The sequence below is a fragment of the Bacillus rossius genome, chromosome 1, assembly GCF_032445375.1.
Source record: "Bacillus rossius redtenbacheri isolate Brsri chromosome 1, Brsri_v3, whole genome shotgun sequence".
Classification (NCBI taxonomy): Eukaryota; Metazoa; Arthropoda; class Insecta; order Phasmatodea; family Bacillidae; genus Bacillus; species Bacillus rossius.
The window spans coordinates 55,881,362-55,897,266 of NC_086330.1; the positions used below are offsets into that span (position 1 = coordinate 55,881,362).

The 15,905-nt window shown below is 38.6% G+C and overlaps 1 protein-coding gene across 1 annotated transcript in view; it reads right to left on the reverse strand.

Annotated features, from left to right (window-relative positions):
- Positions 1-15,905, reverse strand: part of LOC134536332 (dual specificity mitogen-activated protein kinase kinase 7-like) — a 66,738-nt gene that overhangs the window by 36,034 nt on the left and 14,799 nt on the right. The window contains exons 2-4 of the mRNA XM_063376088.1: positions 10,181-10,344; positions 7,855-7,968; positions 3,990-4,217 (exon numbers count right to left, since the gene is read on the reverse strand). Of these exons, the coding sequence (XP_063232158.1) occupies positions 3,990-4,217; positions 7,855-7,968; positions 10,181-10,344 (506 nt within the window). The remainder of the gene's footprint in view (positions 1-3,989; positions 4,218-7,854; positions 7,969-10,180; positions 10,345-15,905) is intronic.

Below are 15,905 nucleotides of genomic sequence, written 5' to 3' on the forward strand. Positions count from 1 at the left end.
TTCACCAGTAAAAAATGTAAATAAGCTCCCACTTAGATCCTCTTCCTGTATAATATGTTTACAGTGAAATTCCGTTACAACGTACTTCAGAATAACGTATCTTTCAGTTCGATGTATGATTTTAAATTCCCGCTCAAAACACTAATGTAAACAATGTAAAAATATTTCACTTTAACGTTAAAAACGTATCCTACCTTACAATACAACGACCATTCTTTTCCAGTTATCAGGAAAATTTTACATAATAGTTACTGATTTTGCGCAGGGGTTCTTTAATATAAATGTACATTACGATTAATTTTTATCACTTTCAAGAATCGTTAACAAGTATAAAACGTAAACAAACATTGTATAAACGATTCATAGAATCATAGTACAGTATAACGCACCATTCGTCCTCCTCCATTGATCACACACTTAGTGCACGAGACGATCTAAACAATCGATTGCTGTTTCGCCCCTCTTCAAGACAATTGTTTTTAGCTGCGCCATCTTTTGGTTATTTATAGAGCACATTTTAAAAGTTTCAATTACCGCAGATACAAACGTTAAATAAAAATTATATTTTAAATTATATACAAAACTAGCTGCCCGACCCGGCTTCGCACGGCTATACTAATGGAAAAAGAATTATGCCACATCTCCCATTTACAGTAATGGTAAATAATAAAAAATTCCGTGAAAATTTATTACAATGCTGTATAATGTACCGATGGTTTCCCGACTCGTGCACGCAACATAAAACTGATGTACCCGTACTTCGCTACGGCAGTCTACAGGCAGATCACTCTTGCGCCGCTCATAATACATGCCCCTCGTTGTGGGTACGCCACTGCCGCGCGATGCCTGTTGCCATGGAGACGCAGAAGGCATGAACAATGCAAAATACTGTTCTCATGCAGACAAAGTACCCACTGTTGCCTGGTTTTAACCACCTATGCTATGGGATCTAATTTTCGGAAAATGTCATCCTGCGTAACATAAGGAACATTACTGTGAAGTTTCAAGTCTGTAAAATATATATACTTGAAAAAAAAAGGGCAATTTTTGATATTTAAAGTACTTGCAAAATTTCAACGGTGATGAGGACTGCACTAACAATGAAATAGCCGTTGCCATAGAGACGAATGAAGCATCAACAAAGCAACAGCCGTTGCCATGGTGATTTCCTACCAAAAACTGGAAATAAAAAAAAAATTTAGGGGTGGACTACCCCTAACATTTAGGGGGATGAAAAATAGATGTTGGCCGATTCTCATAGATACCGGATAAGCACAAAAAATTTCATCAAAATCGGTCAAGCCGTTTCGGAGGAGTATGGCAACGAAAACTGTGACACGAGAATTTTATATATTAGATAGAAAATCCAATAATGTTAATTTATGCAGGTTAATTTTTGAACCGTTTGGTGTCACAACATGGCCGACACGCTTTGTTTTGCCACGAAGGTCGGAATGTTGCCTGGCACGAGGAAAACAATATTGTTGATTGAATACATATTTTAATCAGGATGGATGGCCAAAAAGATAAAAAGAAACGCAAGCCGTTTACTTTGAAGGAAAATGTGGAAATTTTAAAAGAAGTTGACAAAGGCAGGAAAAATGCAGATGTGGCACGGTCGTTTGGTTTGGTTCCCACTACACTGTCAACAATAATAAAAGATCGCAATATTATTAAACTATTAAATTATTAAACTGTATGAACAGTCATCTTTATCTGCTGGTTGCAAGAGACTTCGCCTAGGAGATGACGAGGGAATTCTATCCCAATAAATGTACATATCTGCAAAATAGTTTAACCCATTTGTCATTTTGTATATGTAGGCCTAGAATTTAGGCTACTGTATTAAGTTCAGTAATTTTTTTTAATTCTTGTTGTTTTACAAATATTTGCTTTGCAAACATTTGATCCCCTACTACTTTAATTTTAAAAATTCAAAAATACTACATTTTAAAGGTAACTTTCAGAATAAAGTACTTTCATTACTAAGTATAAAAGTTGAGGCTTTATTGATGTACTTTATAACAAGATTCTACTTAAACCCTTTTGAGCTTGAGCTTATAAACATAATTTGCCCTTTCAATAAGTCTAAATTTTCCATCCAAGTACAGACTGATCCACTATTAAAAAAACAGCCTGTCCATTCTGAAGGTAGATTAAGATTGTAATACACACTTTTTCCAGTAAACATAATGCATCACTGATTGGCAGTTTGGACTATGTAGGAAGAAAGGAACTGGACCCACGACCCCATACAACTCCTGGCTTAGAAGACCTTCTCTGTGCTGTCTCTGTTCTTAAGTGTTTTTCAAGCTGTAGAGGTGGCATTTTCCTGTCGCGGTCCCCTTTGGCTAGAAACAACACGGACTGATTACAGTGCTTAGTAGGATTAAACCAGCCTTTGGGCCGACATCCACAAATACAAACGTTTTCCAAAATAATTTGATTACTTAGAGTTACCACAAGTTGTGTCTACAAATTCAGAGCAGCTAAATCATAGAAAAACTGTAGTAATAGATGCCTATAGAACCATAAACAGATACATAAATTGAAAAGATTGGTGAAACTTGAAATGATGAACTTGTCCTTTTATCATGTGTATTTCTTCATTACGTATCAATTGGAAATGATTACATCGGTAATCCAGAAAATTGGGAATATCTGCTGACATTGTGTAGCAACCCAGGTTACTGCCCTTCCCACTTGATAAATTGTTTAATTTTCAATTTATTAGGTTATCTTGTAGTAAATGCTAAGGATAGTTATATTTTATATAATTTTAAGTAACAGCTTGTTATTCTTTCTAAGAAAGAATATTTATATAATTGATATTGTATCATGCTGTTTTAATGTTTCTGATTTAATAATAAAAAAGTCATTGCACTGGATTTTTACGTTAAGTTTGGCCTACTTATTGGAGTTTTTAGATGCTTTCAAATGATTATTCAGTATTGTTCATATGTCTATGTTCGTAAAATGTGTAGTGTCATTTTTGTAGCATTGCCAGTTCTTTGTGCGAAGGTAGGCTGTTGGCTGATGCAATAGTTTCCTAAGTTGCATCATCATTGGAGGGACATACATGTATAAGTTGTGTGGGAATACCTGACGGGAATCCCCGAATTCTGTATAAAATTAAAAATAGATGGAAGGTGTGGGAGAAGAACAGAGACAAGTGACTGAGTGAGAGGAAGTCCACAAAGAGGGGAGGTACTAAATAGTTATTGTAAGAATAAATGTTGTAGCAAATGGTAAGGCAGCTATGTAAACTTTTGTGTAAGATTGGTGATGTGCTGAGTTTCATCAGTCACTGTCTGGACGAGGTACGATAGGCTGCGTGTTGGGCAGTGGCTCACATAGTATAAGATTATGTGAGTTTAAAGAATATTTTGCGGCTGTGGTCCGGGCCCCTCCATGTAAGATCAACCTGTTTTAATCATTTGGAACTTTGAAACTAAAATTTCTGACCACAGTCATCAGTAATCTCCCAAAAATAATGCTTGTGTGATTGCGACTCCGGTCCAAGGTCGTAGTCCTGCGGCTTCGTACCATGAGTTTGTGTGTAACAACAGGACATTAGTGCGAACTGTCTTGTAAAGTAATAATTATCTTTCGGTACCTGCGAACAGTCAACGTATATGTTATTGTTGTAGTCTGGAAAGAAGTTATGAGCAAAGGTTTTATACTGTAAATGTTCTACTTTGTGTGGTCGCAAGATGGTAGACAAAATGACTGTGAATTTTCTTCAAGTATCAATAAAAATACATTATAATCAGTTCGCTGTCTGAGAGACATTACTCCAAAACACTAATTGACTATAGTAACATTTCTTCTGAAACTTCAATAACTTTCAGAGCCCAAATAATTTTTTTTTTGTAAGTGTTTATGTATGTCCACTTCAGACCAAAGTTTGAGCTAGCAGAGGTGCTCTGGGGTGTGATTATTGATACTAAAATGATTACATCGGTACATCATTATTTTTTTTTACTCACGGCGTAGGTGACCTTCCCGAGTATCTCCTCTGGCACGGCACGGCGCAGCCGCCTCAGCAGCTTGTCGAAGCACGTGGCCATCAGCTCCATGCAGATCCACACGTCCGACTCGGTTATGAAGCAGCCCAGGCACTGCACGATGAAGGGGCAGTCGTGCGACTTCAACACCACATCCAGGTCCATGATGATGCGCTTGTTCTCCTCATCGTTGCCCGAGCGACGCATTTGCTGCACATAAAGCCACCAGCATGCGGAACAACCTCTACACGGTGAACCTCTTTATGCAAAAACCTCCTTATCTCATGAAAAACTATTTACTATGTCCCAGTTAAAAACTGCATCCAACAATCAATCTCTGTACAACATACAGTGTCTTCTCTTTTGGCTGGAATATTATTTATAACAAGGAGAAAGAAGTGTCAGTTAGTATTATTTTTATTTAAAATAGCCATACTTTATCACATAATCAGCATTAATCAATCATGTTTTAAACCAAACAGACAACTGTTTTAAATATTTAATGAATCAATGTGAACAATGAATATTTTTTATGTCTTAAAATCACAGCAGAAATATAACACAAAACTATGCAAAAAATTCTGAAGACTACTGATAAAGTAATGACAAGATGGACACTACAAATTCATAATCACCTACTCGTTTCTTGTGGACCAAGTGATAAGAATTTGTTAAAAATTGGCTTGCACCCTAAGATAAAAATTTTTTTCCAAGCATATTACGTGCTGAGTAAATGAAAATTTATATCATCCTGGGATTTGATACATCTCTATTATGAATGAAAGAGAATAGATGTAAAACTTATTTCTTTCGCAAACCAATTCCTATTACAAAATGAAAAGCACACTCAAGAATGGTGAAAAAACTGATATTGTAGACTCACTAGCTTTGTTCCACTTTACATCTTTTTGCAGTACTCCTCTACAACATAACACCCCACAATAATTCAGTCCTATAAAAAGGTTCAACTGCATCATGAGGTTTATAAAAATAATTGGCAAGTTAATTGATTGGAATCTGATGTTCTATGTTAGCAATAACTACTACGGTAAAGAGAACGGCTTGTGCATATGCTGCACTAAGTTATAAGTTGGGATATTGAAAAAAGTTTGTACATCTGGTTTTTTTAAACCTGATGTTTTATAATGTCCAAAGTAAAATGAATGGTTTCTGTGCCTGGAGTAAGTCAAAAAGTGCAGACCACATTCCTTATGAATGTTTTAGACAGTAACAAATTTGTCTTATTATTGATAGCAAAATACTTGTACCAAAGTATTCAATTAATTAAATAAGGCTGCTGCAATTAGATCCAAGCCTGGTGTCAAGCATTCACCCTACTTTCCTCTCACTGTTTTCCTGAACTGATACACACTCCTTGCCATTACACTCTCCTCATCAAACACATTTCATTCCCCTATTCCCGAGCTAACTACCATCGAGATTTTCCCCCTTTTCCTTATTCCCTTAAACACTTTCCAAAGTTCTCCCTTCTACTGCTATTCTTCCCCTTCGCAACTCGTTTCTCCCGGCACAGTACTTGATACACCCTAAGCAGCCTTCTGTTCTTAGGCTCTCCCACCCCATTTTCTTCATCAGCTCTCCCTTTTCATCACTATCAATTAATTATTACCCAGTAGAGAAGAGCTATAAGCCTTCTCCTTTATAATGCTGCTTCCCCCTCTAAGCACTCATCCCAGCTTTCCCAGGGCCTGTCTGCTCTTTTAAACTACCTTCTCCACTTGCTCCCCCCACCCCAGGTTTCCTTGCAGTACTACCCCTAGGTACATGTAGTAACCTATCACTTCTCCCCTCCAGCGATAGGCCCCACTTATCCAATTTATTTTCCTAGTAGATCTACCCACCTTTGTCTTGCCCACATTTATCTTCATGTCATTTATTTCCACCCACTCTTCCAGTTTATCCAAATCCTCCCATAACCCACCCTCCTTCGCATTCCCACACACCACACAGTCACCCGCAAAGAGTCGCATGCACCCTGTTATGTCCTTCCTTAGATCATTCACCATGATGGTGAAGCAGTGGGCCAAGAACACTTAGCATTTATTAGAAGTTGCTGCATTGGAACAGTCAAGCCTATTACAGGGAAACCGTTTCTCTACACAAAAAAAAAAAATGCAAAACAGCATAATCAAAATGGAAAAGTGTAAAAAGCAGGATATGTATGTGTGTGTGTGTGTGTGTGTATACACATACACACACACACACACACACTATTATAAAACTGTATCTGTTTCGTCTGTCTGTTTGTTTGCTTGTTTGTTTGTTTGAGCATCATGCAAAAAATACTGGTCCAATTTTGATGAAAAATTTTGTGTTTAAAAGCTTATTTTTGACTTAAAAACTGGTGTATATTTTGTCTCGCTACAATGACAATAGCCAGAGATATTACATGAAAACCACATTTTTGCACAGATAATTCCTATCCTTCTCCTTGGTGAGACTCGTTCACTTAAGTGAAGCTCGCGGCGGCTAGCGAACTAACGGCGCTAATAACAATTTAGTTTTGAATCTCCTCAATAGATGGCGTTGCCTGGAATTTTAAACGCATTATTGCCTGGTGAGGTTTTCACGTCTTTATTTTTTTCAAGCCTCACACAAAAACTACTTGACCGATTTTTATGAAACTTTTTGTGTTTAAATCTTATTACACTTAAAAACTTGTAAATATTTTATCTCTCTAAAACACGAAACCAGCTTGAAAGTGTGTTGAAACAAACATGCATCAAAAATATTTTTTAAAAATTTAAGTTCTATAAAAAATAACACATGAGGCGACATCTTTTAAAAACAATTTTATTAGCTTCACGTGTAACTAAATATGCAATCAAATCTTGAAAGTTGATTTTAACCTATTTATAATTGTTATATCAATTTGAAAATTTGGAAGTACATGTGATTCGGATGACAATACTTGTATGACTATAACCTGAAGAGAGAGGGTGGGAGGGTCACAGGGGCAGAAACTCGCTACTTTCAAGCTATGTGCAGTAACCAAGCTTTTTGTGTATCTATGAGGCTGGGGCATGGTGGCAAATTCGCCGGAGGCCAACTAGTTATATTTAATATGTAACTATAAACTGAAGTAGGGTGTCAACAAATTAATAAATGGCTGTTGGAAATTAAAGTGTTGTGAATTCCAGCACCATTACTGTTTATTGCAAGATTTTTTTTGTTACTTTTGTGGCTTGTCCTTCAGTTTCATAACTTCTGCGTAACTTTTGTGACTTGCTAACATACAGACAATGGACGACCAACCAAATTCGAGGAACAGGATCCAAGCAGAACCTCCCAGCTCTCAAATTCAGCTTCAGTTCCCAAGCAAGACAATGTAGGTTAATGTTTGAAGTCTCCCTGCGCCTGCTTCGGTGGATCCAGCCATTGAAGTACTTTTAGCCATTGGGTACCACACCATGTCTAGATCTGCAGAGGTAACTCCAGATAAAAGGAATTTCCTCACTGTAGCTAAACATGCCGAGGACGACTCAGACTCGCGACAGTGAGGACTGTACCTCACCACTTGCTGCTACACACACAAAACCTCAGGCTGTGAATACTTTGAATACACACCCACCTCCCAAATACTCATCTTTCCCAGAGCCCTTGTTTGTTGTTCATGTTTCACAGCATGGAACATGATGAAATAGAAATTATTTCTTTACTTTACAATTTGTTCAATCAAAAAATTAACTGTTTTTGTTTTTTACTGATAAACACATTTCTTATTTAAAAATTAAGAATTTTTACTTATTGTGAGCTGAAGATAAAAAGAGAAAGACGAAAAAATGGTTTACTTTGCATTAACTTACATTTGGAGTAAGTGACTTACCTTGACAGCTATCACAGTACCACTGGGTTTGTGCAACATTTTGACAACGTGGCCACAAGTACCATTTCCAAGCTCTCCTAAATCTTGCAGGTCCTTTATCTCAGTCTGGTACTTCTGAAAACAAAGTATGCACATGATAAAATAACACTTAATATAAAAAATAGAGAATCAGTAAACCACTGAATCCGAGGCAGTTCAATAACAATGGGATGTGGCAGTGGTATCACAACTCATTTTTTAGATACAGCTTCACTTGTCCATGTTTGATTCAGAATGTTGTGCTAACTCTAGTTCTTTATCAAGAAATATTTCGTAAGTGGGATGATAGAAGTTAAGTCTGCACTACCCCACTGTAGGATCATAAAAAATTAAATCACCACAATTTAAAAGACCATAAAAAATTTTTAAACTATGTATAGCTAAATTGCCTGACTTTTCACATATGCATAGATAATATGGTTAAAAAATTTATTAACCATAACTACCATGCAATGCTTATATAGTAAAACATCTGTCAGGATTGCAATAAAACAACGGTAATGACGTGAACATGCAAAAATCCAACATGGATTAGCAAGTAAGTAATAATTATTAGATTATGAAAATTATGTAACAGAATACCTCATGTCGATGCTATGCAACTGCTTGCTTTTTTGTTGGAGTTATAATTCCAAATCAAAATTTAATAATAGATCACAAAATTTGAAAAACACTGATCCTTAAGCTTGAAGTACAAAAAGCAATAAAACTTACTCATGAAAAATATGACATGACCACAATTAATAAATTGATAAAAAATTCTCAATGGTATGAAAGTTATTTACTAGCTGAAGTATTTGGATTTACACAGATATTTAATAGAGAAAATTTTCTTCCAAGAATCACTATAAAAAAAAACTGATTGCTAATAAAAATCATATTCGAGCTGATTGTTTTGTATCATCTGGCATTCAAAATTATTTAACCACTACTGTTTTGATATGACTGCTAAGATAATTACAGAATAGATGGATTAGGATCTGAAAATTATGTTTTCTTGCAAGATATATAAGAAAGATATGTAAGATAAGCTAACATATTTAGAACGTACATGAGCACCAGATGCCAGCTCGTGAAGAAGCGCTAGCAGACGCAAGCAATTTGAAAGTTTTTCTTTAGTTTTAGTTACAAATATTGCCATATCTTATGAAAAAATATATTTTTATTACATAGCCTATATCCATCTGGAATAACAGTAAGAGAATTTTTGTAATCACCCAGTAATTTTAATATTTTTACAAACCTTACAACAAACTCATACTTCTCTTTATAATATTAATATGGATTTCCAAAATACTTTAACGTGTTTCAGAGAGGTGAATCCAAAATCACTTCTCAACATAAATATTTAACTTTAGCTGAACACAGTGATCCAATAAGAAACCAAATACACTTTTCTTGTTCTACAGCTATTTTCAGAAAGCCTTGCAGATAAAATTTTACACCATCCAGGGGATCAGAGTTCAAAGCTTGGTCTGGTTTTCCATGGTATCCCTAAATTACTTCCAGGAAAACGCTGGATGGTTCCTTACTAAGTTATGACAGATTCCTTCCCTGAAATCCTTGATTTGTGTCATGACTCATGTGTTACAATCTCTAATGACCTCTTTCTAAATAGACGTGAAACCATAATTTAAAAAAAAAAAATTCACTGCCACAATATTTGACATCAAAATTCCATATTAATTATTTTTCTAAGTTAATAATCAGCTTTAATAATATAAATGGTAGTTGTTTCCCTATTGCATATAGCTGAATTCTATTACATTTTATATTTGCCATTTAGCAAACGATAAATGCCAAACAAGTGCAACTTAAGGGCCCTGCCTACCTGGGCACACATACGGAATGCAGAGCTTCAGAAGAAACCACGCAATTTGAAAACTGATCAAGATGTCAGAGTGGGGTCTGTTTACGAAAAACACTTCAGATTACGCTGAGGCCGGATGAGTAGTTCTATTTCTGTATTTTGTTTTTGAAATGTATTTTTAGAAGAGCGAAAATGGTGAAAACGTGTGTTTTCAGAATAATTTTTAAGCATGAAACATCCAGTACAGATTATTGGAAGCACTCAAGGGACTTAACCCCTTCATCTTCATTTCCACCACTTAATGTTATGGTTACCGCTCAAATCTCACATGCCCCTATGCATGACCTGAAGAGTGCGCACTAGTATAGAGCCGTGCAGATGGAAGTAATACTGTGCTAGAAGCACAATTGAGAGTCACACTGATCATCCTGCCTTGCTAACACTAATACAACCCTTGCCAGACCCGGATGCCAGTACCTTGCCGTTGATGCTGAGAATGCCATTCATTTTCATGATCTCCTGGAGCTTTCGCTCGATCTCCCCGCTCTCCTGATTCTTCTGCTGGATGACCAGCTCCACGGGCAGGTTCATGGGCTTCCGGATCCGCGTCGGGGTGCCCTCCGGCCGGACCATGTCCCCCACTGGGGACGAAGCACCACAGTCACGTCTTTCACATGCCATTCAGGCCCTGTCACACTGTCAAATGTTGTCTCTAACTACATTTCACAACAGAGTCGGAGGGTTAATATTGGACAAAAATGGCTTGCATACTTCTCCATCAAATAAAGTTGGACAGATAACCGTTTCAATTTTAATCTCATTTTAAAATTAAATAACACATCAAAGTGCTGGATGGAATTTTTAGTTTGTTTATGAGTAATGTGAACTTTTTTTTTGTTTACTTTTAACACCATGTAGTAATAAAGTAAACACATCTTTAGCTTTTTATGTTCACGTTAACACCGTTTTAATTATTTCACCTTTATACCCTCTTTAATCACCCATGTGTTCTTTGCCATTTTAATTTCATTGTGACAGAAACCAACGCTATTTCCGTTTTCCCTGGGAATGATTCTGTCCAACATCAGACATATTTTCGAACAGTACTATATGCAAAATATTTGATAGACTCTTAAATCTTTAATTTTTCAAACAAACATAGCTGCACTAAGTGACATTTTCGGTGACTAAAAGGTGTTAGAAGCAAAAGTATGACAGTATGAGAGGGCCTTTACAATATCACAACCCTGCTCCATAATCTGAATCACCCCCACCAAACAGGAAAAAAAACATTTAGCTTCCAATCACTAGCCTGAGGTTGCTGAAAATCAGTTGCCAACTTTGAAGCACATAAACTACAGATACGAAACGCTAAGCTTGTACGCTTGCAATTGGGCTTCCGTTCGGAGGCAATGAGTTACCCCCTCTACCTTATCCTCCCAATCCCATAGGCCTCCTACTTAAGTCCTTCTCTCTTACAGCCAGTATCTTTTCCCATGCCCATTCACTCCTACCCTGTCCTCACCAGGAATACTTGCTTCCCTCTGGATCTTCCACTCTCGATGCCTCCTTTCTCTATACTGTGCCGGAAATTCGGCATTTCGACACTTTGTTTTCTAATTTTATTATAATTTTAAATTATTTTTGGTAATTTTATTTTTCTTTATAATTTGGTTACTAAAGGGCGATTTACACTTAGTTAGGCTGGTGTACTCCCCTAAGTTAAACTTTGTGCCAGTAGTCCGAAGCACCTTTCCCAGAGACGTATCTGATATTTTGCAGATCTAATACTTTGCTGGCAACCAGTTTAAAATTTCCCTCGCTTACAGGCACGTCCCAGTCCTGTAACGTTACTTCACTTCATGACTAAAACCGCCTACAGCAGCTCTGGACGAGCTGTTACCATTTCTCAGAGGCAAGCTGACCATAGCCTTAACTTTCACGAATACGTATTAGGTTCACTCCCCTGGAAGCACGCCATGAATGCTTGTTCCCAGCGTCGTTGCGTTTTCTCCCCCCCCCCCCTTACTCCACCCCTCTTCCCTCTCAGTTCTAAGAGTTCGCCTAATGCCAATGACAGGTCAGAAACCCCAGCAGACAGCGACCGTCTCCAAGGACGCCTTGCATAAAAAATTGTGTGTGCCAAGATGGACCGCACACGATACCTAGCGGCAAATTCGCGAACCTCCCAGCCAACTTATCCTTGCTACCAACTTCGAGACATCAGTCAGAGTTTTTTTATGGCCCTCACTCAGGGAACTTCGGGACCTTTCGGTCCGGACTCCCAGTCACCCCCTCCACTTTTGATAGAAGACTTACTTTTAATTACGAGACGCGGTTCTCCGCGAGACACTTCGCGTCGCGACTGCAGACGGACCGTTTTGCGAAAATCGGCGGATCGACGAGACACTGCAAGACTTCCATCCGGCCGCAACCGACTATGTAGTCGCTTATATAAGGGATGCTATCCCTATAATCTTTTTCGAGTAGTTCAGTCCATCTGCGTAGTACAAAATGTAATAGTTTTTTTCTTTTAAATTTTTTTTGAAATGATAAAAACGACAGCGCCCAGCCGCGTATTCGCGGGATCCAGTTCCTGGCTGGCGACGCACCTGTAAATAGAAGCCAACTCCCCTGTCTGGTGAGTGACGATCCGCGACTTTCCTCAACCTCCCCTTAACTTTTCCGGGCATTTTCTGCCCCGTATACTGTCTGTGTACAAGTTCTAATCAGTTTTGATTCTGACTGTTCCAGACAGGGTCCGAGAGCCGGACGCCGAATTGGCATTTTCATCTCCCTTCCACAACAGGACACAAGCGCCCTGGCATCATGTACCCGCGTGATCTCCGAGAAACGAAGCCCCGACCGCCTGTGCTTCTGTATCTTTTGACCCTTTTCTGAACTTTCTTTAAATTACGTCGTCAGATGCAGTTAATTAGATAAACATAATTTCTGGACTTTAAGTATAGATACTGGGATCGTTTAAACATATTTTGTATTTTTTTATTGGTTTATGTATTTCTAGTAAATGAAACTTTTGATAATTCCATGTACGGCCGGCCAATTATTATTTTTTGAATATACCTGAGAGCTGTTTAAGAATGTAATTAATACTGTACGTTAATATTTTCTTGTATTTGTTATAAGTTTCCTCAGTATGGAGTAATTATATTTCAGACGGAATCACACATTGTTTTTGTTCATTTCTAATAAACTGGTGAAACCTAAAGATCCACCTAGCAAGGCAAAGATGGTAATCAGACCGTGGTTTGCTGCTACAAAAATAATAGCAGTTAGCATGGTTTGAACCTAGCTACAAAAATGGTAGCAAAGCTGGGGTTCATAGTTTATTAGTGTGTGATTTTGTCTCTAAACAATTCCAGTAAAAATAACATAAAGTAAAGTAAATTTTTAGATATTTAATTTTTTTAATATAAATATTTGAACGGGAATCTTGTTATATTTTTTTTAGCGCGAATATAAGTAACTTTAATTTTATTTCCTTACAAGCAATACTAATCTAATTTAACGCAAGACGTCTCCGCAGCGGCCCACAGCTGTCCCTCCCGCGGCGCGTCCTCAGACGTGACATACACAAGGTCACAGACACCACTCCCCCCTTTCCCCACGCCCGACGGCCGAGGACCGCGGCGTCTGTTGACAGCTGTAACCTTGCCACACGTGCGTGATAGCACGCCGCCTTCTACTCCCCCCTCTGCCCTCCGCCCTACACCTGAGAGGACATTACCCTTTTCGTCGGCGGGAATGCAAAATATTATAAGTACGCGACCCACTGATTATGCAGAGTCAGGGTGCAACCAAATAGTTTAAGTGTTAATTTAAGTTTAAGTTAAGAGTGTTTTGTGCATTGCATGTCAACCTAGAGTAAGAATTATAGGTTCTAAGAGTTTTTAAAATAAGTTGAACATGATCACTCCGGAGTATCTTCTTAAGGACGAGATAATTTATGAGCTCACACTCCAGGGACAACCGACCTCAGGAGATGTCCAAGAGCTCAGGAAACGACTCAGAGCCGTTTGCCAGAAACAAGTACAGCCAATTACTTGGAATGTACATTTGGACCCACTAGAGGAGTTCAATATTGTCTGTGGTAAATTCCAAGACATAAGCGCTTATGCTAATGATGTACACAACGAAACAAACAAAACGAACATATTAAGAACCATCACACGACTAAACCACGTTGCCACTAGATTCCACAACCTGTCCATTTTATCAGGAGGTAAATTGAATGGTGTCTACACCAAAGAAATTGACAAATGCCGACAACAAATACCTGACCTCACACATAAGTTGAGTGCAAAACTCATCACCATACAGGACCCACTCTTCGAGAGTATTACTGACGTAATTCCCATCCCTCAGGATAAGATGCCTGTTACAAGTACACAGCCTTAAGCAACACCGACAGAAATACCGGGACTACAGACCAAGGTCACTCTGGTATCTCCATTACCAGTATCGCCTCCGCCTTCATCACCGCCACCAGTTCCCTTTACGTCAATCCCGTTTTCTGCAATCACTACTATTGGCTACCCATCCACCCACATGTGGTTTCCCTCCCCTTCTATCGCGAGGCCGGTACCTCAGCCAGTCACCAAGGTCACCTACACTCGGCCTATTCCCGAAATCATTGCGCACCCCTCTCACCCCACCCAACCAATGTACCTTCCACCAAACATGGCGGGAATGTTTAACCCTTACCTACAGTTCCAGTCAGCATTTTCATCCTTCCAGACCACTCCAGAACTCCACACTCCCTCTGCGGCCGTTGGCACGCAAATCTCACCCCTACCTCAGGTAAGTGCATATAGCACCGCGACTTCTCTTGCACAGTCCACCGCCATGACAGCTATTCCCCAACCTGACCCACAAATTCCCCAAGTCAGCCCTTCAACCTCGTACCTCCCTCTGGCACCTGCAGCACCCCTCCCTCCACACAACCCTAATCCTGCACCAAATCACCCACCACCACCTGGCCAAGGTCAAACAACCCATTTCTACAGTAAAATCGCCCACCCAGCAGAAAGACTACTCACCAATCTCCCGGAAACCAATGGATTAGATCCTAAAAAACTGATTGAGTTTTTGCGACAGTTACTCAAATTACACCAAAAATGCAACCTACCAGACAAAGAATTGTTTGAGATAGTTTTTCCCCTTACCCACCCACCTCTCAGCGAACGAACCTCATTGGCAATAGAAAATAACCTAACCTTTGATCAGTACCATGCTGACATATTAGATTTTTTTATTCCAGCGCGCATGCTCACAAACCTGCGACTTGATTGGTACAACAGACTTCAACAGAAAGACGAGCCATTAAGTAAATACATTGCTGACATTAAGGAAGCCGCTCGAGTCCTTCGATTAGGCGCCTCAGAGTGCGAAATTGTTTCCAATATCCTAGATGGAATTAGCCCTGCAGAGCGATCGCGAGCAGTTTTTCAGAGCAGACCACATGCATTTGCGGAGTTGGACCGTTTGTGTATACATGCCACTAATGTAGAATTCGCCGACTACCAAAGGAATCGTTACCCGAGTTCCCTTGATCGACACCCCATTCTGTCAGAATCACAACCTCAACCGAGAAAAGAGAACATGAACACTTTTCACAAAACAAAACAAAATGATTACAGTCACCATCAGAGTGGATATAATCATAACCAGCAACAGATGCCATTTTGTAAATTTTGTAAAAGACCCGGGCATGTGATTGAACAATGCCGCACAAAGTACAGACAGAAAAATTATTACAACAACAACAACCAAAAAAACGAGTAACGAGGTGGCCAGAAAGCAAGCCTTCTGTGCCACCCAAACAAAAATCATATCCGGATAATTCATGCAATAGAGTCACTACCCCACATGCACCGAGTAGATACAATAACAGATTTAATTACCACCCAAAGAGTAATCACGACATACAACAACAAAAATACACAAGAAATTCAAATAGGTCACAAAAGTCAAACAAGTCTCGTAGAAGGAAAAAAAACGAAAAATGTACATAAATTCAAATAAGGTAAAAAATTCTACCGACCCTAGGACACATTGCGAAAATTGCATAAATCCTAAAAATTCAGGCAAGAGGACATGTCATAATATCTTTGCAGGTATACCAACAGTATTACCTTATGCGAGCACTTTAATTGGTAAACACGAAATTCCAGGACTGATT